Source organism: Ochotona princeps, chromosome 10 (genome assembly GCF_030435755.1).
Source record: "Ochotona princeps isolate mOchPri1 chromosome 10, mOchPri1.hap1, whole genome shotgun sequence".
Classification (NCBI taxonomy): domain Eukaryota; kingdom Metazoa; phylum Chordata; class Mammalia; order Lagomorpha; family Ochotonidae; genus Ochotona; species Ochotona princeps.
In genome coordinates, this window is record NC_080841.1 from 35,839,265 (window position 1) to 35,860,296 (window position 21,032).

Sequence of the window (21,032 nt, forward strand, 5' to 3'; positions counted from 1 at the left end):
TCAGATATACAGAGAGGAGGAGAGAAAGAGGAAGAAGACCTTCCGTCTGATGATTCACTCCCCAAGTGAGCCTCAACGGCCGGTGCTGTGCCAATCCAGAGCCAGGAGCCAGGAACTTCCTCCAGGTCTCCCACACGAGTGCAGGGTCCCAAAGCATTGGGCCGTCCTTGACTGCTTTCCCAGGCCACAAGCAGGGAGCTGGATGGGAAGTGGAGCTGCCAGGAATAGAACCAGCACCCATATGGGATCCCGGCACATTCAAGGCGAGGACTTTAGCTGCTAGGCCACTGCGCACCAGGCCTTCAAATAAACATTTTTTAAATGTAACTAGTAAAACTCACAAAAGAGAGGTCCACAAAGAATGAACTTAAGGGAAAGGGAATAGTTCATGTTTAATAAGTATCCACCACACACCTTGCAATATTTGTAATAATAAAAAGCAGGAAACAACAAAATGCCTACCAATAGTGGGTTGAAAAATTAAAACTGTGCAATGATAAACATACTATTTACAAAGCTATTGGAAAATGAAACGCTATGCATAATCATGAAAATCAGATCGTAGACACATATATTCTAAATTGAAAAGCAATTTGTATTATATCTTTTTTAGTATCTGCAAATGTGTACAAATCAATGTACACAATTTATAGGTATAAGCATAGACTGTACATAAGACTTCAAACTCAGGGCCTAGCACAGTAGTCTAGTGACTAATGTTCTCACTTTCCATGCTCCAGGATCCCATATGGGCACCACTTCGTATCCCAGCTCTCCACTTCCCTTCTAACTCTCTGCTTGTGGACTGGGAAAGCAGCTGAGGACAGCCCAAGGCCTTGGGACTCTCTATATTCGTGTGGGAAACCCAGAAGCAGCTCCTGGTTTCTGGCTTCAGATCAGCTCAGCTCTGGCCATTGTGGCCACTTAGGGACTAAACCAGTGGGTGGAAGATCTGTCTCTGCAAATCTGACTTTCCAATAAAAATAAAGAAATCTTAAAAAAAAAAAAAAAAGACCTGGCGCAGTAGCCTAGAGGCTGAAGTCCTAGTCTTGCAATTGCAGGGATCCCCTACCGGTGCAGGTTCCTGTCCAGGCTGTTTCACTTCCATCCAGCTCCATGCTTGTGGCCTGGGAAAGTAGTGGAGAATGGCCCAACGCCTTGGGACACTGCATCCGCATGAGAGACATGAAGAAACTCCTGGCTTCCAATCGGTTCAGCTCCAACTGTTGCACCAAGTTGGGGAGTCAATCAGTGGATGGAAGATCTTCAACTTTGTCTCCCTCTGTGTAAATCTGCCTTTCCAATAAAAATAAATATATCTTTAAAAAAATTTTTGGGGGGCCTGGTGGTGTGGCCTAGTGGCTCAAGTCCTCGCCTTGAAAATCCCAGGATCACATATGGGCAATGTTTCTGATACTGGCAGCTCCACTTCACATCCACCTCCCTGCTTGTGGCCTGGGAAAAGCAGTCGAGGACGGCCCAATGCATTGGGACACTGCACCCGCGTGGGAGACCTGGAGGAGGTTCCTGGCTCCTGGATTTGGATCGGCGCAGCACCGGCCGTTGAGGCTCACTTGGGGAGTGAATCATCGGACAGAAGATCTTCCTCTCTGTCTCTCCTCCTCTCTGTATATCTGACTTTGTAAGAAAAATAAAATTAATCTTTACAAAATTTTTTTTGAAAAAAAAAAAAAATTCAAAATCAATGGTCAACAAGGAAGATCTAATGAATATTTCTTATGTACAATTTCACATTTTACTTTCACACTGAAGAAAAAAATCAAATCTTAATCCATTTAAAATACTAAATAAGGAATTTAACAGATTCCTTATTTAGTATTTGGTGGATGGTCAAATCCTGACCTAAAAAACTATAATTCTGCATCCTTGTGAGGAATATAGCCTCAAAAAGACTATGATCTACCATTGCAGCTGAATGATTTAAAACCAAAAGAGCCAGAAATCAGCACAGAGGTTGCCTGGTATTTTCAGGAGAGGCAAACAATCTTAATATTGGGCAAGTGAGAATTGGCTTCACAGCTCTATCTACTTCGCACAATACAAACTTAAGATCTCCTCATCTTACTGTGTAAATTTTAGCTCACAAAAACGAGAGGCGCCAGTGTTGTGGCAGGGTAAGGCTATGCCTGCAATACCAGCATCCCATGAGTGCTGCACAGAGTCCCAGCTGTACCACTGTTCATGTGCTGGGCCCCTCCATCCTTGTTGGAGACCCAGATGAAGCTTGAGGCTCCAGCCTTTGGCCTGGGCCAACCCTGGACACTACAGCCATTCAGCAAGTGAATAAGTGGATGCTGTAATTATTTCAAATAAAAGATCAAAAACAAAACGAATGGAGAGGCCTATAAAAACTGGCTTTTTAGGGCCCGGCAGTGGTGTGGCCTAGCATCTAAAGTCCTCGCCTTGAACCCGCCGGGATCTCATATGGGCAATGGTTCTAATCCCGGCAGCTCCACTTCCCATCCAGCTCCCTGCTTGTGGTCTGGGAGGGCAGTTGAGGACGGCCCAATGCTTTGGGACCCTGCACCCACGTGGGAGACCCGGAGGAGGTTCCAGGTTCCCGGCTTCGGATCCGCGCGGCACAGGCCATTGTGCTCACTTGGGGAGTGAATCATTGGACGGAAGATCTTCCTCTCTGTCTCTCCTCTCTGTGTATCTGACTTTGTAATAAAAAAAATGAAATAAATCTTTAAAAAAAAAACCTGTCTTTTTAAATTCAAGAGCTATATAGGCTTTAGTAACAAAGATTACAAGTGAAAATCTCCTTCGACTTACCCATTTTCCCCTCAAACTCCTCAGAGTTAACCACTGTTAAGTTTTTAGCTTCCAGACTTTTTTCTAAATGCAAAATTTACAAATGTATATTTGCATCTTTTCATTGCAAAAGAAATGAAAATAATTCAGTTTTGGCACTTGACAGCAAATCACGAAATCATACTGTATCTTCCTAGCACACATAATTCTCCCACCTTAAAGGTCAGAAAATATTTCACTTTACAGTAAATAACCTATTAACTGCTGCTCTACTGTTTGATAAATTACAGCGTCAGAAAAATGACACATTTATGGCAACTCTTAGTTTCAAAAACCTTATATCATTGTTAGGGGTTTTAAAATGTTCCGTACGAATAAACTCCCATTATAAAAATGAAGGTCTATTTTTCTACTTTTAAACACATATGTTCCAAATGCATAAATGAATAGAATAATGCCTGGCATACAGTAATGTAACATAATTCTTGAATTACAAGTAAAATTTTGCAAACACATCAGCTACAAAAGTAGGAAATAAACTGCTTATAAAGTCTATTTTTATCGCACCTCAAAGTTTCATTTTAGATTTCTTACGAGATCCCAGAACTAAGAAATGAAATTAAACTTCTCAGAAGTTAAAAAAAAAAAAAAAAAGGCATCACTGCACTACACTGAATGGACCTAAAATGCATTTTTCTCCAGATCCTTGAGCCTACTTATCTTCTTTTGTAATATATTGTATGGCAAAGGATGAAGGCAGAATTTAAGACTTTTTTATCTATAAAAAAATGTAAAAAGTTGTTATCAAGGACTTAGAATGATAATCCTACAGTAAAAAAGATGCTGCGGCAAATACTTAAAAGAACCTTGAGGGTGGGCCCGGCACGGTAGCCTAGTAGCAAAAGTCCTCGCCTTGCATGCACCAGGATCCCATTTAGGCACTGTTTGATATCCCAACTGCTCCACTTCCCTTCCAACTCCTTGCTTGCGGCCTAGGAAAGCAGTAGAGGATGGCCTAAAGCCTTGGAACTCGAGACCTAGAAGACACTCCTGGCTCCTGGCTTTGGATCAGCTCAGCTCCAGCCATTTTGGTCACTTCTGGAGTGAACCACCAGATGGAAGATCTTTCTGTCTCTTTTTTGTAAATCTGCCTTTCCAACAAAAATAAGTAGATCTTTAAAAAAAACACCAAAAAAAAACAAAACCTTGAAAACGAAATGATTACAAACCTAGGTCCAATAACAGGAATAAGTAAGATATCTTGAAGTTCTGGGTGTTGCAAGACAGGAAGTATTAATCCATTAAATTGCTGTTAAAATAAACACATACGGAGAGGGAGAGAAAAGGGGCAAGAAGAGAATAACATTATATCCTTGTAATTGTATCCATGAACTATATTGAGTCTATTATTTTTGCATTATCACATTAACATGAAAAAATAAAGTATCAGATGGTTAAAAGATAAACATATACAATTATGAAGTAATTAATATATTTTATATAGTTCTACTTCAGGAGCTTACCAGTATTATCTACCAGACCATGAATCTTGCTTTGAGACACCTGATTTCATAGAACGGTATTAAAAAATCATAACGATTTTAAAACAATGCTTTCTGTATAATGTAACTGTAATCTCTCTAGACTTCTTCATAAAACTTATATTTTTCTTAATGTGTTGCTTTGGAAACACAAAACCATGTTTATCTTAAGTGACTTTAAAAAATCTTGGGTCCGGCGCGGTGGCCTAGTGGCCGGGGTCCCATATGGGCGCTGGTTCTACTCCCAGCAGCACTGCTTCCCATCCAGCTCCCTGCCTGTGGCCTGGGAAAGCAGTCGAGGACGGCCCAAAGCCTTGGGACCCTGCACCTGTGTGGGAGACCCGGAAGAGCTCCTGATTTCAGATCGTCGCATCGCTGGCTGTTGTGGTCATTTGGGGATTGAATCATCTGACAGAGGCTATTTCTCTGTCTCTCCTTCTCTCTGTATTTATCTGACTTTGCAATAAAAATAAATAAATCTTTAAAAAATATATATCCTACACAGATTTATATGTAGTCAATCAAGCAAAGTCCTGCACAGTACTTTAAAGATTCAGATGATTAAATATTACTTAGTGTAGACTGCAAACAGCTGCAGGCGCAGTAGTATAAGTTGCTGGAACCAGCTCTCAAAGGCTCAAGACGGCCACTTTGTGTGCCTCTTCCCAATTCCATGGCCATGCTAACAGTGTGAAACTGACAAGTATTTGCAACACTGAAACCACCAAACATGGTGGGCTATCTTTTCTGGAAAGTGGATTGTAGACAGAAGTCATGCAGCTGCACAGTGGCCTGCAGAATAGGGACTACAAGAACTGGTGAACTGTGTCACACAGACTACGATTTATCAACTAATTTTCACACACTACATCCAAAACCAAAAATACATATTTGCCCTGTAGTATCTATACATCACCTAGTAAAACAAACAAAAAACCTCTCCAAATCAACTTCCCCATTTCTAAGTGGATTTTAAAAATTCAGATGTTAAAAATACAGATTGCCACCAGCTGAACAGCTCTCTGGCCTTTTTTCCAAAGGCTATTTCAAACTACTTAACATCCAACAGCTAGCTAACCAGAAACCTGAAAGACCTCAAGTCAGTTAAAGCCCTGCCGCTCTTTTTGTCCCCTCCTTGTTCCAGCTGTCCGAAGTATTACCAATACTATAGTTCTCCAACGCGAACAAAGCTAATGAATTTCGTCATTTTACTGAGTAAGTTTTACTTGCTTTACCCTATAGAAATACTGTGTACAGAAATTAACCCTTCTCAAGCCAAAGGTTTTCTTCTTTTCTATTTTCAGTATGTTAAGGAGATGTAGAAATAAAACTTGAGAAAAGTGCACATATGCCTAACTTCCACATCATTTTAAACTAAGCATATCATCTGCTTCTTTTTGTGTCTGCCTATGCTCCCTCCCCCCCTTTTTTTAAACAGGTTTTATTTACTTTTATTGGAAGGTCAGATACACAAAGAAGAGGAGAGACAGAGGAAGATCTTCCACCCACTGATTCACTCCCCAAGGGGCTGCAATGGCCAGAACTGATCCAAAGTCACAAGCCAGAAGTCTCTTTCCAGATTTCCCATGTTGGGTTCAAGGACCCAAGCTTTAGGCCATCTTCCATCATTTTCCCATGCTATAGCAGAGAGCTGTATGGGAAATGGAACAGCCAGAACACAAAACAGTGCCCACACGGAATGCTGGCACATGAAAGTAGAGAATTAGCCAACTGAGCCATGGAGCTAGCCTCTGCCTATACCTTTAAAAACAGTCTACTGGGTCAACACTGGCATTTCAAGTGAAGCTGCCACCTGCCACAATGGAATACCTTATGGTATCAGATTGAGTCCCAGCTGCTCCACTTCAATCCAGCCCTCTGCTAATGGCTTGAAGAGTGCAGTGCAAGATGGTCCAAGTGTGTTGTCCCCTGCCACTCACATTATAGACCAGAAGAAGCTCCTGGTTCCTGGCTTCAGTCTGGCCTAGGCCCAATAAGTGCAGCCAGGAAGTAAACCAAAGGATGGAAGATTTCTCTGCTCTTTCTTCTCCCTTATAAATAAGCCAATAGGGCCCGGCGGGGTAACATAGCGGTTAAAATCCTTGCCTTGAAGGTGCTGGGATCCCATACAGGCACCAGTTTTAACCCCAGCTGCTCCACTTCCCTTCCAGCTCCCTGCCTGTGGCCTGGGACAGCAGTTGAGGACAGCCCAAAGTTTTGGGACCCTGCACCCATCTGAGAGACCCGGAACAGCTCCTGGCTCCTGGTTTCGGACTGGCTCAGCTCTAGCTGTTGCGGCTCACTTGGGGGAGTGAACCATCGGACAGGAGATCTTCCTCTCTGTCTGTCTTCCTCTCGCTATATATGTGACTATGCAATAAAAATAAATAAATCTTTAAAATTAATAAACCAATAAATCTTAACATCTCCCCCCCAAATAAAACTTGTTACATTACAACTTAAAATTCACCTGTGTTTAGGTTCACAATTCAATGATATTCGACACACTTAAAGAATTCTACAAGACAAATGCATTTCCATAAACCTTCTGCAGCTCCCTCCTATGCATGGATTTTGACATTTTTGCATCAAAATAAATTTAACCTTTTAAATAAATAAATGTAAAGAATTGTCCAGCTATCACCACCATTCAGTTTTAGATAATGTCCATTATCCCCAAAGACCTGTCAAAGGTTCATTTGTATTCAACCCTGCTCCCATTCCCAGGAAACCACTTATCTTTCTCTGTAAATTTGTTCCCTCTGGACATTTCAAGCAGAAAAATGAAATACATTATGTGAGCCTTCACTTCCTTTTTAATTCTAGTTTATCGTAACGGGAAAGCTGGTTTTTTTTCGGGGAGGGGGGACGCAGGAGGAGGGAAATCTTTCTTCCACCCAATGATTAACTCCTTGAAATACATTACAACAGGGACAAGTGCAGTGGCTCAGCATGCTAATCCTCCACCTTGCAGCACCAGTACCCCATGCGGGTGTCAGTTCATGTCCTCACAGCTCCACTTCCTATGCAACTATGCTTATGACCTGGGAAAGCAGTAGAATGGCTCACGTACTTGGGCTCCTGCACCCAGGTGGGAGACCCAGAAGCAGCTCCAGGCTCCAGGTTGCAGATCAGCTCACCTCTAGCTGGTGCATCCATTTGGGGAGTGGACCAGCAAATGGAAGATCTGTCTCACCTCCCTGTAAACCTGATTTTCAAATAAAAACAAATCTGGGCCCAGCGTGGTAGCCTAGTGGCTAGGGTCCTCACCTTGCACGCACCAGGATCCAAACACTGGAGCCAGTTTGTATTCTGGCAGACCCATTTCCCATCCAGCTCCCTCCTTGCGGCCTGAGAAAGCAGTCGAGACCAGCCCAAGGCCTTGGGACGCTGCACCCACGTGGGAGACCAAGAGGAGGCTCCTGGACCACAGGGAAATGGAGTGCCTTCGGAGACCAAGAACTCTGAGGTCACCCACCCCCATTTGGATCTACCACATGGGATGGAAGAAGCCCAAATCCTGCCTTGCAGGATCCAAGATCATCGGAACAACAACCAGGAGCACTGAGCGGTCCGCAGAAACAGAAGAACAGTAAACTTCCTTCGGGACTAGGGAGAGGAGCTTTCTCTGGTCCTTGCCTGCTTCCAACTTTGGGTCCCCACCCTGTCTTGTAATGACTATCAGGATCGCTCCAGAAACCCTCAAAACAATCAAACTAGAATAGATAGAGAATAACAAGGAAAGCTTAGAAACAGACAGGAAAGGATCAGCGGGGATGTACTTAAAACGCACTGAGTGGGACACAAAGATTAGTCACTCCTCACTAGGGTACTGAAGATTTCTCTGCACACCCCTCCTATAACTGTTCACCTAAACTGTTGACATATGTCTTGTTAGAATTATAGAGTTAGACTACCCGAAAAACAGCCAAGTTCAGCAAAATCATGCTTCAACACTATGAACTGCTAAATACTAAAATTAAAATAGCCATGAGACAGCTGAATGGCAATGGCAATCTATAGCCATTTTAAGGTGTGTAATACCCGGTTGTATTTAAACTAATAATTGAAATGTCAATGTAGAAGTGACAGGATATGGCTCAGAACTTGCATTTTTTTTTCTCGTTTAACATATTGGTTACTCAATACCATGTCAATTAATTCCATAACATTATAAATTGTTACTAATGCAATGTCAGGGCTTTTAATTGATCGGGATGATACTCTGCCAGCTTTACCTTCAGACCAGAGATGGTCTCCCCAAGAAACCGTTGAACTTATCTGGACAAGAAGATGCTGGACTTTATGCTTGGTAGATGCTTGCAATGAAAGAATCTCAACTGAACTTGAACTGTGGTAATGCAACAAGGTGGAGGAATCCACCATGGGGGGGGGGTTTGGTGGAGGGGTGGGGGGAATCCCAGTACCTATAAAACTGTGTCACATAATGCAATGTAATCAATAAAAAAAAAAAGGCTCCTGGTTTTGGATCAACACAGCTCCAGCCGTTGTGGCCACTTGGGGAATGAACCAGCAGAGCGAAAATGTTCCTGTCTCTCCTCCGCTCTGCATATCTGACTTTCCACTAAAAATAAATTTAAAAATCATTGAGAAAAAAAAAAGGAATGCAGTAAGAACCAGGAACTCCATCCAGGTTTGTCATGTGGGTGGAAAGGAGTGGACCGAGTCTAAGAACTTAGGCCATCTTTCACTGCATCCCTAAGAGTGTCAGCGGGAAGCTGGACTGGACTGGAAGCAGACTAGCTGGGATTCAAACCTGCTTTCAAATACAGGATTCCAATGTCATAAGCAGTACCTTAAACCTGTTGCACTACAAAACTGGCACTTTCATTTCTGAGGTTAATTCAGGTTGACACAGCTTCTTCCTGGTCTACTGTAACAGCAAGAAAGAGACCGCTCACCTGCTGCTTCACTCACTCCAAATGCCCACATCAGCCCTGGCCATGCCAAAGCCAGGAGTCTTGACATCCAAGGCTCTCAAGGACCCAAGTCCTTGAACTTTCAACACTGCCCCCCAGAGTGCCCACCAGCAGGAAATGGGATGGCAGCAGAGGACCCAGGACCTGAACTGGTCACTCGGATATGGAACACAGGTATCCCAAGCAACAATCAAAGCAGCTGCACCACATCGTACCTCCTCCTCATCAAATGTTTTAACAAAACTGACACCATGGGGAATTAGCAACCTACCCTAAAAAATAATTAACTCAGAATCAGACCTGCTAGATTCAAGTCTAATATTGCTGAATTTCCTCATTTGCAAAACTGGAATATTGTATCACTGATAGGATTTTTACAGGAAGTGGTAGAACAGATTGCAGAAACACAATTTTATATAAGAACTCTTACAAAATGTGTACAAACCTTCTGAAGTTCATCAAGCAGCAGATTTTTCACATGTTGTACTGAGGCTAAATGTGTGTTCACTCTAACCGTTGTGAATGATGGAGGGTGTGATAAGCGATACAAAAGCATTTCAAACTTCCTTTCAGCTTCTTGCTTATCTGAAGTAGATAGAACCTGAAAAAAAAAAAAAAAAAAAAAAAAACCAAGAACTAAAAATATTCAGCAGAGTATGCTCCCATCTCTCTTCTATAGCAATCTGCTCACTTTGCTCATGTGTTAGTAACATTAAGAGAATGGCAATACTTCCCAGGGTCCTGGGATCTCACTGTGTTAATACCTAACCAAGCCTGCCATCAAGGGCCTGGGAAAACACTGCCTCAACCTAACCTGTTAACACCACCAGCGTTTACTCACATGTACTGTTCACTCTACTCTTGCATAAACTCTTGGGGCACTTCCCTTTCACTAGCTACTTGCTAACATCACACCCTACAGCAAACTGGCTGGTAGCCTTTTAAAGTATCAGTGAGGAACAGGTAACTCTGAAACACCATTAAACATTCTCTGGAGCATCAGCTTAATAAGGTATTAAATGTAACAAAGCACAGAAAACAAAGGCAGGTAGCATAAACATTTGTCAGAAATGAAGGTAGAAAGACTCCAAATCACCAGGTTCCCCTGTAAGTAACCAAAGCTCAATGGCACACATTCCCCACTTCATTTGGCATTTTCTAACCCTTCCTCACAGAATTCATAAACTACTGAACAGCCCACTAATCAGGCAGCCTTTATACTAATCAGGCAGCCTTTATAAAGTATTTACTTTCTTTCCCAAGGTTCTATCAAAATTGAGTACTTCTCATCAACAGTTTTCACAAGGGATAGTTTTTCTCTTCCATAACATACAGTAAGTTTGTTTAAGACAGTGTCAGCAAATGAAAATTTTCTAAAAGAATGCTCCTCATTCTACAGGAAGGAGGGAAGAGGTGTAACCAAACACTGCTACTTCTCTTTGTTCCTTAAAAGACAGATGCCTTCTCTTTCCTCCGTTGACTAGTCTCTTAATATAATCTTTGAAAACAAATGCAGAAGCCGAATCAAAATATTAACTGGCTTCAACTAAAACAAGGATTTGCAGGGGAAAGCTGCGTAGAGGCAACATGTGAAAGGGAACACAGCACCGGCCTTGCGCAATTAAATAAAAACAATCAACCTTCACTTCAGATTTCTTGCCAACCTTTGAGGACTTTAATCGCCAAAGTGGTTCCAACTGCTTTCCCTAAAACCGACGTGAAGTATTCCTAACCATTACCAGTCTCCCCAGGTGATGTAACTTCCTCCACGCCCTGCAATGCCCATCTAGAGCTTGAGAGCCTCCACCTGCGCCTTTGCACAACCGCACCTGAGTGCAGATTTCAGTCCTAGCCGTCTCCACTGGAAACAACAAAGCTTATTTTTTTAAAAAAAGACGCTCTAAAGATTAACAAGAACAGGATTGCAAGTCCGAGTTTTATGTTCTTCCAGCCTGTTCTGGCGAAAAGTTTTTAACTGACCTACCTCTTTATTCACAAAGCACTCTTTAAGGTAATTTTCAACCTCGGGTCGCAGAGATATTTTAGGGAAAACAGACATTTGCCTGAGTTGTTCAGTTCTCCTCCAAAAAAGTAAAAATAAAAAAGCTTGTTTCTTCCTAGTTAGAGAGCAGGGTCTGGACAAGGGGAGGCCCGCCAGCGAGGGCTGCGAGGGGCAGCGAGGGGCAGCGGGGCCCGCCAGCGAGGGCAAGCACACGGCACCGTCCACGCCACCTGGCCTGGGTCCTCCGGAAACTCTCACTGAAACGACTGGAAGGCGCTGCCACGGCACACGGAAACCATAAACACTCAGGACCCGTAACGAACCGACCACGTAGCTACAAACACTCAACCACCTTTCCCGGGCGATCCCTTAAGTCCTAACTTCTGAACCCGCGCCCGCTAGCTCTGCGCGAGAGCCGCTTCCGTCGCGCGTCACTTCCGGGACCATCGAGCCCTCCCCCTCGCCGCCCACCTGTCCAATCCGCATCCAGCGCTGGCAGCTGCGTCAGCGGCGGAAGGGCCCGGTCGGCTGCTCCCTCCGCCTCGGGGCGTCTCTCCGGGTGAGCGGGGCGAGGCTCGCTGGCTGGGCGCTGTGGCGTGTAGCTAGGGCCTAGCTAGCCGAAAGAAAGCTAGAGAGCACGGCAGAGTGGAAGACCATGCTGGCCTAAATCAGCAGAGGGCCCCAGGTAGTGACCTGCTGGGCAACCAGAATTTATTTGGAAACATCAGTCACCCTCTGATTTCATCAAAGTGCCCTTCTCAGGCATGCACATCTGACTTCAGTTGTGAATGAACAAATAGAGTTGTAGTGTTGAATATTTTAATGCTGTGTAGATATTAGTATCTATAAATACCCGAGTAAAAGAGCCTTGGAGGATTGGTTATAAGGCAAGTTGGTTTTTTTTTTTTTTTTTATGATTTCTATTTGAAAGGGTTAAAGAAGGGAAAGACAGATCTACCTTCTGCGGGTTCACTCGTCAGATGGCCACCAGAACCTGAGCTGAGCTGAAGCCAGGAGATTCTTCTGGGTTTCCCACACAGGCGGAAGGGCCCAAGAACTTCAACCAACCTGCGCTGCTTTCCCAGACCATTAGAAGAGAGCTGAATTGAAGCTGGAGCAGCAGGGACTAGAACCCGATGTCCATATGGGAGGCAGGCTATGCACTCAGGATTAATTCACTGTGCCACAATGCTGGCCCAAGTCAATACCTTCAAGCTTGGGAGACTCAGCATAATCATTTTTGTCACAAATGACATCTGTCATAATCTAATGAAGAGAAAGATTCAAAGGGAGAAGACACTAACCAAAGTCACTGTAATTGAACGAAGAGTAAAAAAAATCAGTGCACTTAAAGAACTGTTTCTTGCACAGTACAGTGTGATCAGCTATACATGAATGTATGCAAGGATCTTAAGTCTCTAATTTTCAGGGTTTTTTTTTTTTTGTCAGTAAGCAAAGCAAAATTTACCACAGATATTACAAACAGAAACCTTCTGCCACAACAGGAGGGCTTTTTTTTTTTTTTTCAAGAGAAAAAGATGCTTTACAAAGGTTTTATAAAGGGCCCGGCGGCGTGGCCTAGCGGCTAAAGTCCTTGCCTTGAATGCCCCGGGATCCCATATGGGCGCTGGTTCTAATCCTGGCAGCTCCACTTCCCATCCAGCTCCCTGCTTGTGGCCTGGGGAAGCAGTCGAGGACGGCCCAATGCATTGGAACACTGCACCCGCGTGGGAGAGCCGGAAGAGGTTCCTGGTTCCCGGCATCGGATTGGCACAGCACCGGCCGTTGCGGCTCACTTGGAGAGTGAATCATCGGATGGAAGATCTTCCTCTCTGTCTCTCCTCCTCTCTGTATATCCGGCTTTCCAACAATAATAAAATCTTTAAAAAAAAAAAAAAAAGGTTTTATAAAGCCTTTCTCTAAGGTCCTGAAGAATATGTTGTAACATACAGTCATGATAACAAGCACCCTGTAGAGTGTGTTATTCCTTGTGTTTACAGATGAGGAACACAAGCTTTCTAGAATAAATGGCTCTTCCTGGTCCCACAGACAATTGTAAAAGAACAAAGAAATCTGTATTCTAACACCTATTCCTTGTGGCTCCATCACAGCCTATTTCTTTATACAGTTCATGGGATTCTTTTGTGACTAAATATCTGAAATGGCTCTAGGCATTACCAAAATAAATTTGGTCACCTTGGCTTTGCTGTGACCCACAGCACCAATTAGCACCAATAATGTTTGAAATCTGTATTCAAGAGATAAAGAGAGAAGGAACAAGCTGAGCTAGTTTGTAAACCAAATAAAGTAACAACTTATCTCACCACCTGCGTAGCGCTACTTAATACAAATATTTACTGAATGAATAGATGAAAAATTTATTTTTAGTTGAAAGAGTAAAGGGGGAAGGAAAGCGAGATTTTCCATCTGCTGGTTCACTCCTCAAAAGGCCACAGCGGCTGGACCTGGACTTGTCTGAAGGCAGGAGCTAGGAGCGTCTTCCTAAGCAAATGCAAGGCTAGCAGTTGGGTCATCCACTGCTTTCCCAGCCATACCAGGGAGCTGGACAGCAGTGGAGCAGCCAGGATGCAACCTAATGTTCATAAGAAATATGGTGCCACAGTAGCAGGTTTAAACTGCCATGACATGGTGTCAGCCCTGGACGTGCCTCTTTGTGAACTAGGGAAAATGCTGATAGAGTCAATGTTGGCTGGTAATTATTCATTAGTTAGCACACGTGGAAGGAATGTTTAGACCACTCTCTATTTTAAGGATTTACTTATTTGAAAGACAGAGTTACAGAAAGGCAAATAAATAGATCTTCCATTCACTGATTCACTCCCCACGTCCAGGACTGGGTCACACCAAAATGAGCTTGGAACCCCATCTAAGTCCGCTTTCCCAGGCACGTTAGCAGGAAGCTGGATGGAAGGTAGAAGGGCCGGTGCTCAAATCCACATTCATATGGGATGCCAGCAATGCAGTGGCTTAGTCTGCTACAATAAATTGCTGATTTCTAGAATACAGACCATCATCTGGGTCTCCCAGGTGACTGGCAGAGCCCAAGTAGTTGGGCATGTTCTGCTTTTTTACAGACCATTAGCAGGAAGCTGCATCTGAAGTGGAGCAGGACACGAGTCACCATCCATGTGGAATGCTGGCATCCCAGGCAGTGGCTTCCCCTATCCCTTAACCACACATTATTGAAATGACAGTTAAGTTGAAGAGGTCTTCTGATGATCTAAGTTGTTTCCAAGAAAAACACATAAATTTGAGTGTGCTATATCAGATCTGTATTCCCTAAACTAAGGAAGAAAAAAGACTGAGAGAGTTTGAGATGGCTCCTGTATAAATAAAGAGGTCAGCTTTCTTGTATGGTCAATTATGATGCTGAAATTGTAGTGGTTCACTATTTATCTTTTCCCTTTATGCTGACTCATCCTTCTCTTCCACTCATTCTTCTCCAGCTTTGAACTCTGCTGCAGCTGGCCACCAGCACTGGTCCTTGCAGCCATTTGGGCAGTAAACCAGTGCATGGAAGATCTTTCTGTTTTTCCTTCTGTCTCTGTAACTTTGCCTTTCAAATGGAAATAAACAAATCTTAAATAAACAAACACACAAAAACTGGGCCTGGTGGGGTAGCATAGCAGCTAAAGTCCTCACCTTGCACATGCCAGGATCCCATATGGGCATCAGTTCTAATCCTGGCAGCCTAGCTTCCCATCCAGTTCCATGCTTGTGGCCTGGGAAGTCAGTTGAGGACGGCCCAAAGCCTTGGCACTGTGCACCCATGTGGGAAACCCGGAAGAGGCTCTGGGCTCCTGGGTTCATATCAGTGCAGCTCCAGCATTGTGGCCACTTGGGGAGTGAATTAGCAAGCAGAAGATCTTTCTCTGTATCTCTCCTCCTCTATGTATATCTGACTTCTCAACAAAAATAAATAAAAAAATTCTTGCCGGAGTCCAGCTCCAGCCTGGGTTTCGGAACTCGGGAAGGGTGCGTGGACGAGGCGCAGAAAGAAAGAGACGGACCACTAGGATTCCATGATGATAGTGGACACGGCAATAAAGCCGTCTGCTTTATTTATACAGAATCAGTTAAACTCTGGCTCAGACTTTCCACGTCATGGTCAAGTGGGTGTTTCTAAGGACAACCATGCCATGTGCTTTATCCAAAACAATAGAAATTCCTGCTACAATCCTTATCCTACAACCTAATCTTGTATCACAAAGAAAAGGAGAACCTAAAGATTAAGGAAAGGATGAAACCCTAAACACAGGTCCCTTGATTAGCATAAGGTCAATGGGGACACCTAAAACAGTAGGAATAGAAGGCACTTTGGTAAGACATTATTATTGACATTAACCTCCAAGTTCACATTGTGTAAAAAGCCAGTCTCACAGTAGCAAAAATGCCTGGACAGATTAGAATTCTTCCGCTGAGCCGGCATAGTAGGCACGGCGAATGTCCAAGCGAAAAGCACCATGGTGGTGGTAGAAGTGCTGGGAGCCATCTGCTCCAAAGCCTCTTTTTTACATATTATCTCCTCTTCCCCCCAAGCCCATTAACAGGACAATAGGACATCAATGAGTCTGCAAAGGCCAGGTGCTACTGCCTTAGGCCTGATTCCTGAGTGCTCAGCTAAAGCAATGTAAATCAGCTCCACAGCCCACAACAAATTCTACCTAAAAAATTATTCCTTCATTTTCAATTCGATGGTGCTCATGCAAAAACAGTAGGGAAAAGGTATGTAGAAAGGCTCCTTTAAGGCATAATAATTTTTACAGATTGGAAAGCATTTATTTAGGCAACCACTTCCTAGTAAAACAAATTTAGTCTTCCCTTTTTACATTCTTTTACATTATCCTCTTGTTTCTTCTCTTTCAATTATACCTCTTCATACCTCTTAAAAATTTTATTTCATGGCTTCTGGCCATCTCCACTGAAGGAAATTTAAAAGTTCCTTCTGAAGAACCTGAGTATCAAAATCCCAATCATTTGTTCATGGCTCATTGCTACCAACAAACTGTGTGAGCTTGCAGGCTAAACAGCCTCTGTGACCTTTAGCACTGATGGGCCCCAATTCTTATGAATCAAGGCCCACCTAAGTCTGGTTATCTCACAGGTTGCTCCAAGTAATTAAGTGGATGCTTCCCTTAGTTGCAGGCTTGGGCTGGCTAGCCGAGATAGGAGGGGAATGTGTGCTATTTCCCCTCACCTTGAAGCCTATTGTGAATTGCCCTTTTTCAAGCTATTGGGGACTGCCCCTATAAAAACCCTATGAATGTTCTGTTCTGGGCCACACTCCTGGTAAGCGGTGTTGGTCCCGGCCAGCCAGCTGCCCGCTCTCAACCAAGAACTTAGGCTCAGATGTGCTGAGCTTCAATAAACCATCCTTATGCACGTGGATCAACTTTAGACTCCTGGTGATTTCTGGGGATCACAAAATCTGGGCACAACACTTCCTATTTCAATCCAGTGTTTTTCTCTATCCTTCTCTGTAAATCTGCTCCACAATGAAATTAAATAAATGTTTATATATATTATTATATATATATTTTTTTTATTGGAAAGGCAGATACATGGAGAGGAGATAAAGATCTTTTGTCCACTGGTTCACTCCCAAAGTGGGATCCCATGCTTATAAGGTGAGGATGGCACCAGGCCTGATTTTTAAAAAAAAGTTGAGAGGAGCATGTTTCTTTGTTGTTTTCTTTCTTTCCTTCTTTTTTTTCCTAGCATAAGGTGACTTTTATTCTTAGCTGGCAGGACACACTGTCCCTTGGACTTTAGGTTCAAGCCAGGTGGAAATTGATCTTAGCTGAGTAATAAGTTCAATTATAGTGGTATCCAAGTTTTTCAAGTATTATGTGAAGTGACTATAACAGTGCCTTTGAAAAAAATAATTGTTCTATTTTTAAAATTCCCCTAAGTTGTCAGCATTTTTCTGTTTAACAATTTCAGATTCTTCATTTTACAGTGACCACAGCCCTGTCAATATTTTGTTGAACTGAAAAGATTATTCTGAAATTCAATTTTAATTAAAGGAAAATATTTCCAGTTACTTTTTTTTTTAAAGATTTATTCATTTTATTATAGCCAGATATACACACAGGAGGAGAGACAGAGAGGAAGATCTTCCGTCCGATGTTTCACTCCCCAAGTGAGCCGCAACGGGCCAGTGCGCGCCGATCCGAAGCCGGGAACCTGGAACCTCTTCCGGGTCTCCCACACGGGTGCAGGGTCCCAATGCACTGGGCTGTCCTCAACTGCTTTCCCAGGCCATAAGCAGGGAGCTGGATGGGAAGTGGAGCTGCCGGGATTAGAACTGGCGCCCATATGGGATCCCGGGGCTTTAAAGGCTAGGACTTTAGCTGCTAGGCCACGCCGCCGGGCCCTCCAGTTACTTCTTAAGAAACTGTTATAGTCTTAAAAAACAGTATCACATTTTTTAAAAATTGTTTTAAAAATTTGTATTGAAAAGTCAGATATACAAAGAGGATGAGGAGAGAGAGAGAGGAAGATCCCTGATCTGATGATTCACTCCCCAAGCGGCTGCAATGACTGGAGCTGCGCCAATACAAAGCCAGGAGCTCTTCCATGTCTCCCACACAGGTGCAGAGTCTCAAAGCTTTGGGCTGTCCTAGACTTCTTTCCCAGGCCACAAGCAGGGAGCTGGATAAGAAGTGGAACCACCGGGATTAGAACTGGAATCCATATGGGATCCCGGAGCATTCATGGCGAGGACTTTAACCACTACACTATCACCCTGGGCACTCCCCAGCATATTTTCCAATAGCACTACAATGTTACCTCTTTTGGATCACGAACCATATTGAAATTAATTCTTATAAAAACTTTATGATTTATTAAACAAACAACAACAAAACTCCAAAATCTCAGCACCTGCTTTTTGGTGGAGAGGATTAAACTGCAACCTGGAAGGCCAACAACTCATACAAATGTTAGATAGAGTGCCAGTTTTCCCACTTTTGCTGGAGCTCGCTGCTGATGGTGTGGGAAAACAGCGAAGTGCTTGGGTCCTTCCACCCACGTAGGACACCTGCAACGAGCCCCTGGCTTCTGCAGCCATTTGAGAGATGAACCAGTGAGTGAAGTTCTCTGTAACTCTGCCTTTCACATAAACAGTTTTCAAGAAAAAGGCATGACTAAATCTTGAGTTTGTTTTTAATAACAGGATTAGAAACCTTACAGAGACCTTTCTATTTGTAGAGACAGTCAAATAAGTTAAACTACTCAGTACATCATTTTTCCTTCTATAGGAGAGTGCACTAGGAGGACATGCATAGCAAATCATACAGTTTTTTGTTTTGTTTTGCTGTTTTGGCCCGGGTAGTTTGGCATGTAAAAAGATCCTGAAGACCATGGGGAAATGGAGTGCCTTCGGAGACCAAGAACTCTGAGGTCACCCACCCCCATTAGGATCTACCACATGGAATGGAAGCCCAAGTCCTGCCTTGCAGGATCCGAGGTCATCGGAACAACAACCAGGAGCACTGAGCGGTCCGCAGAAACAGAACAGTAAACTTCCTTCAGGACTAGGGAGAGGAGCTTTCTCTGGTCCTTACCTGCTTCCAACTTTGGGTCCCCACCCCCTCTCGTAATAACCATCAGGATCGCTCCAGAAACCCCTCAAAACAAACAAACAAACAAACAAAACTAGAATAGACAGAGAACAACAAGGAAAGCTTAGAAACAGACAGGAAACGGTCATCGGGGACGCAATTATAACTCACTGGGTGGGACACGAAGATTAGTTACTCCTCACTGGGGTATCGAAGATTTCTCTGCACACCCCTCCTAAACACGCTCACCTAAACTGTTGACATATATCCTGTTAGAATTATAGAGTTAGACCACCCGAAAAACAGCCAGGTTCAGAGAAATCATGCTTCAATGCTATAACCTGCTAAATACTAAAATTAAAATAGGCATGAGACAGCTGAATAGTAACCTAAGCCATTTTAAGGTGTATAGAACACGGTTGAATATAAACCAAAATGGAAATGTCTATGAAGAAGTCACAGGTTGTGGTTCAGAACCTGTATTTTCCTATTAACATATTGGTTAATCAATACCATGTTAATTAATGCTATAATGTTGTAAATGGTTGGAAATATTTTGTTGGGGCTTTTGGTTGATTGAGATGATATTCTGCCAGCTCTACCTTCAGACCAGAAATGGTCTCACCAAGAAACCATTGAACTTACCAGGACAATAAGATGCTGAACTTTATGCTTGGTAAATACCTCCAATGAAAGAATGTCAACTGAATTTGAACTATGGAAATGCAACAAGGTGGAGCAATCCACCGTGGGGGGAGGGTGTGGGGAGGGGCGGGAGGAATCCCAGTGCATAAAAAATATATCACATAATGCAATGTAATTAATTTTTTTTAAAAATGAAATGCAATAAAAATATGTTTAAAAAAAAAAAGATACTGAGTCTCACCTGAAGTAAGTGCAGGCTTTCCAGTTAGGCTCGCTTCATTAACTTATTTCAAGGAGCATCTTTCCTATCATTTCCAGTTGCAAAGCTTTTCAACTTCTCAGGACCCAATTATACAAAATGGAGTTGACGTGGCTCTGCAGTAAACTGGCTTTGCACGGACTTCTTTTACTCATTTGAAAGGCAGACAAGACAGGCAGATGTTACCCTTGCTGGTTCACTCCCCTAAGGCTCCCATCAGCTCTGTTTGCCAGGAACTCTACCTGGGTCTCTTATGTGGGAGCTAGTACTTGTGCCATGTCCTCCTGCTGCCTGCCGGGGTGTGCATGATGGCCAGGAAGCGCAAACTGCACTCAAACTCACACACTTGCAACACGTACTCAGTACTTAGCCGAACAAGGGTAAGGCAGCCTCCATGAATTCCGTAAGTGAGCTGTGTGGTTGCAGGCATTCTGCAGGTCGCCTCCCAGTAATTTTTTTGTTTGGATGCCAGCACCTGCATGCTGATGTTGAACTATTATGCCAGTCCCCCCAATAAATTCTTAATTCTGATGAAAGGGCGGCAGAACCCCAAGCTCCAACTTGGCCTAGTGTGACACTCACTCACTTACAAAACAAATTTCACAGCCCAGCGCGGTAGCCTAGTGGTTGAAGTCCTAGCCTTGCATGTGCCGGGATCCCATATAGGTGCCAGCTTGTGTCCCAGCTGCTCCACTTCCCTTCCAGCTCCCTGCACTTCCCATCCTGCTCCCTGCTTGTGGCCTGGAAAAGCAGTCGAGGACGACCCAGAGCCTTGGGACTCTGCACCTGCGTGGGAGACCCAGGAGAGGCTCCTGGCTCCTGGCTTCAGATTGGCTCGGTTCCAGTCGTTGCAGCCAGTTGGGAAGTGAATCATCGGATGAAGGATCTTCCTCTCTGTCTCTCCTCCTCTTTGTATATCTGACTTTCCAATAAAAAATAAATAAATAGATCTTTAAAACAAATCGAATAATTTCAGTTCTGTGCCGCAAAAGGGACGACAAACAGCGGCTGGTCAAGCTGGAAAATCGCTGTTTTCCCCCTGCTTTTAGTGGTCAGGGACACAGCCGCCACACGCCAGGGGCGGTCAATCCAAGGACGCAGAAGCCTGACCAGCGCGAACCCCCGTCCCAAGGACACCCCAAACTTCCCAACCTACCGCCCACCGGATGTGAAGCCCGCGGAAACGCCACGTCGAAGCGGGAGCTGACGCACGGATGCTGACGTCACGCGCCGTCCTTCCGGGGATGGGTGGTCCGGCTCCGGGAGGGAAGGCGGGGCGGAGGC

General features: G+C 43.8%; 1 protein-coding gene across 1 annotated transcript in view; it reads right to left on the minus strand.

Moving 5' to 3' along the window:
• Nucleotides 1-11,613, minus strand: part of NSUN6 (NOP2/Sun RNA methyltransferase 6) — a 55,119-nt gene extending 43,506 nt beyond the window's left edge. The window contains exons 1-3 of the mRNA XM_004578561.3: nucleotides 11,241-11,613; nucleotides 9,702-9,857; nucleotides 4,005-4,084 (exon numbers count right to left, since the gene is read on the minus strand). Of these exons, the coding sequence (XP_004578618.2) occupies nucleotides 4,005-4,084; nucleotides 9,702-9,857; nucleotides 11,241-11,315 (311 nt within the window). The 5' untranslated portion in view covers nucleotides 11,316-11,613. The remainder of the gene's footprint in view (nucleotides 1-4,004; nucleotides 4,085-9,701; nucleotides 9,858-11,240) is intronic.
• Nucleotides 11,614-21,032: the final 9,419 nt, after the last annotated feature.